The sequence below is a fragment of the Penaeus monodon genome, chromosome 22 (genome assembly GCF_015228065.2).
Source record: "Penaeus monodon isolate SGIC_2016 chromosome 22, NSTDA_Pmon_1, whole genome shotgun sequence".
Lineage (NCBI taxonomy): Eukaryota > Metazoa > Arthropoda > Malacostraca > Decapoda > Penaeidae > Penaeus > Penaeus monodon.
The window spans coordinates 7376439-7378175 of NC_051407.1; the positions used below are offsets into that span (position 1 = coordinate 7376439).

Below are 1737 nucleotides of genomic sequence, written 5' to 3' on the forward strand. Positions count from 1 at the left end.
TTTGTCTTGAATTTGCTGTTAACGTCGGTACTGCAGCCTTTATATATCTTTATCATGAATAGCTTTGTAATTTTAGAATTATGATGCTGATAATAATCACTAAAGAGCTCAGTAGAATTGTAATCCCAACAGGTTAAAGAAACCGTTGTGGAATATTAGCATTATAGTTTTATTTCTTTACTGTAGATTTGATTTGCTTCTGTCAATTGACATTCCTGCAGCGTTTTCTTCGCGCATTTAATATTGCGCAATTACTAATGGTCATATATTTTGAACTTTGATTTTCTCTTATTAAAACTTCGAAATGATTAACTGTAAATCAGTAATGTAAGAAGGCGAAATTCTTGCAAAATTTATTAATAGACATTACAAATAACATTAAAAGACAAAGTTCTTGCATTAAGATTTATTATATTAAATATCATAAATAAAAGGTATTCAGAGGATTTCGGAGCAAATAAATTAAGGAGTGATGTAGAGGCTTGATGGAGTAGCGTTGCTACTGGTGCCTGGGTTTTCAGAATGGATGTTGGCATCTGTTGATGAAGGAGATTGTACATTCAGGGACACTTTTACACCAGATCCAGCAGCCAGTGAACCGGAACCAGGATCACCAAGACCTACGGTACTACCTACGACCGTATTATCCTCAGCTGAACTACTCTCGATTACACCAATGACTTCTCCGCCCGTTTCAGAAGCGGAGCCAAGAGCAGTAAGGAGGTCAACACCACCTGGAAGACTAGGATTTTCGCCTTCCTTATAATCCACAAAGTAAATCTCAGGTTCGGAGGGTGGAGGAGTCGGCACTTCGATGACGCGCTGTGTTTGTTCGTTTTGTTTGTTGAGAACATACACAATGTTGTTTTGTTTTGGTGGAGGAACAATAATAGGCTCAGGACCCTCTGCTGCTTCGGGTAGACGTACGAAGAGAATGTTGTGTTCTACTTTCAATGGCGGAAGTTCTGGCAAGGTAGAATTATTTTGTGGTTCTTGTTGGGGTACGTTGAAAACGAAAACTTTGCGCGTGATTACGGGAACGACGCAAGATCCGTCGATATGCAGAATTTCTCCTTCCTTGCACGCAGTAGTACCGTTGGAACCTCTGGTAGATGCCTCATTACTGATAACAGTTTCTTTTAGAGTATGCACCCCTTCAGTGTGTACTTCAGCTGTAAGGCCTGGTGTCTGTGTAGCTTCAGCAGAAACTCCAACACCAACGGATTGTTCTCCAACAGGTGAGAAGTTAGCAGAGATTGCAGGGGCAGAAGAAAAATCCAGGGTGGAGGTTGCAGAACCAAGTTGCAAACCAGGGCGTGACGGGGCAGTTAAACTATATCCCTGGGGAGCAGCAAACGCCGCAGTTGCAAAGAGCGAGATAACAACCTGCAAAGTGAATGATCATGAATAAAGAGTGAGGCCAAAATACCCATACTGACTTTCTACGAGGTTTATCTTTCAGTATAATATCACCGAAAATAAACACTGAAAAAGCTCTTTTAAAAAATGGAAGAACTCACCAGAACCTTCATGTTGGTAAGTTGTAAGTAGCTGAGGGTTTGCAAGCTTATATATGTAACAGAATCTGCAATCTGCAACGTCCTTGAATCGTGCCCCTTCCTTTCAGTATCTTAAACAACAAATAATTTCATGCGTCGGGAAGGTCGTCACGGTCATGCAACCTCCATTCTAGTTTTGTTTTTAATGGGAAGAGTGAAGATGGAAAACCTAAAAGGG

At 40.6% G+C, this 1737-nt stretch overlaps 1 protein-coding gene across 1 annotated transcript; it reads right to left on the reverse strand.

Moving 5' to 3' along the window:
- Nucleotides 1-349: 349 nt before the first annotated feature.
- LOC119587265 lies at nucleotides 350-1532 on the reverse strand. The gene is made up of 2 exons (XM_037936017.1): nucleotides 1521-1532; nucleotides 350-1386 (listed from the first exon to the last, which is right to left on the reverse strand). Exons 1-2 carry the CDS (start codon nucleotides 1530-1532, stop codon nucleotides 463-465), a joined length of 936 nt encoding a protein of 311 aa, XP_037791945.1. The 3' UTR covers nucleotides 350-462.
- Nucleotides 1533-1737: the final 205 nt, after the last annotated feature.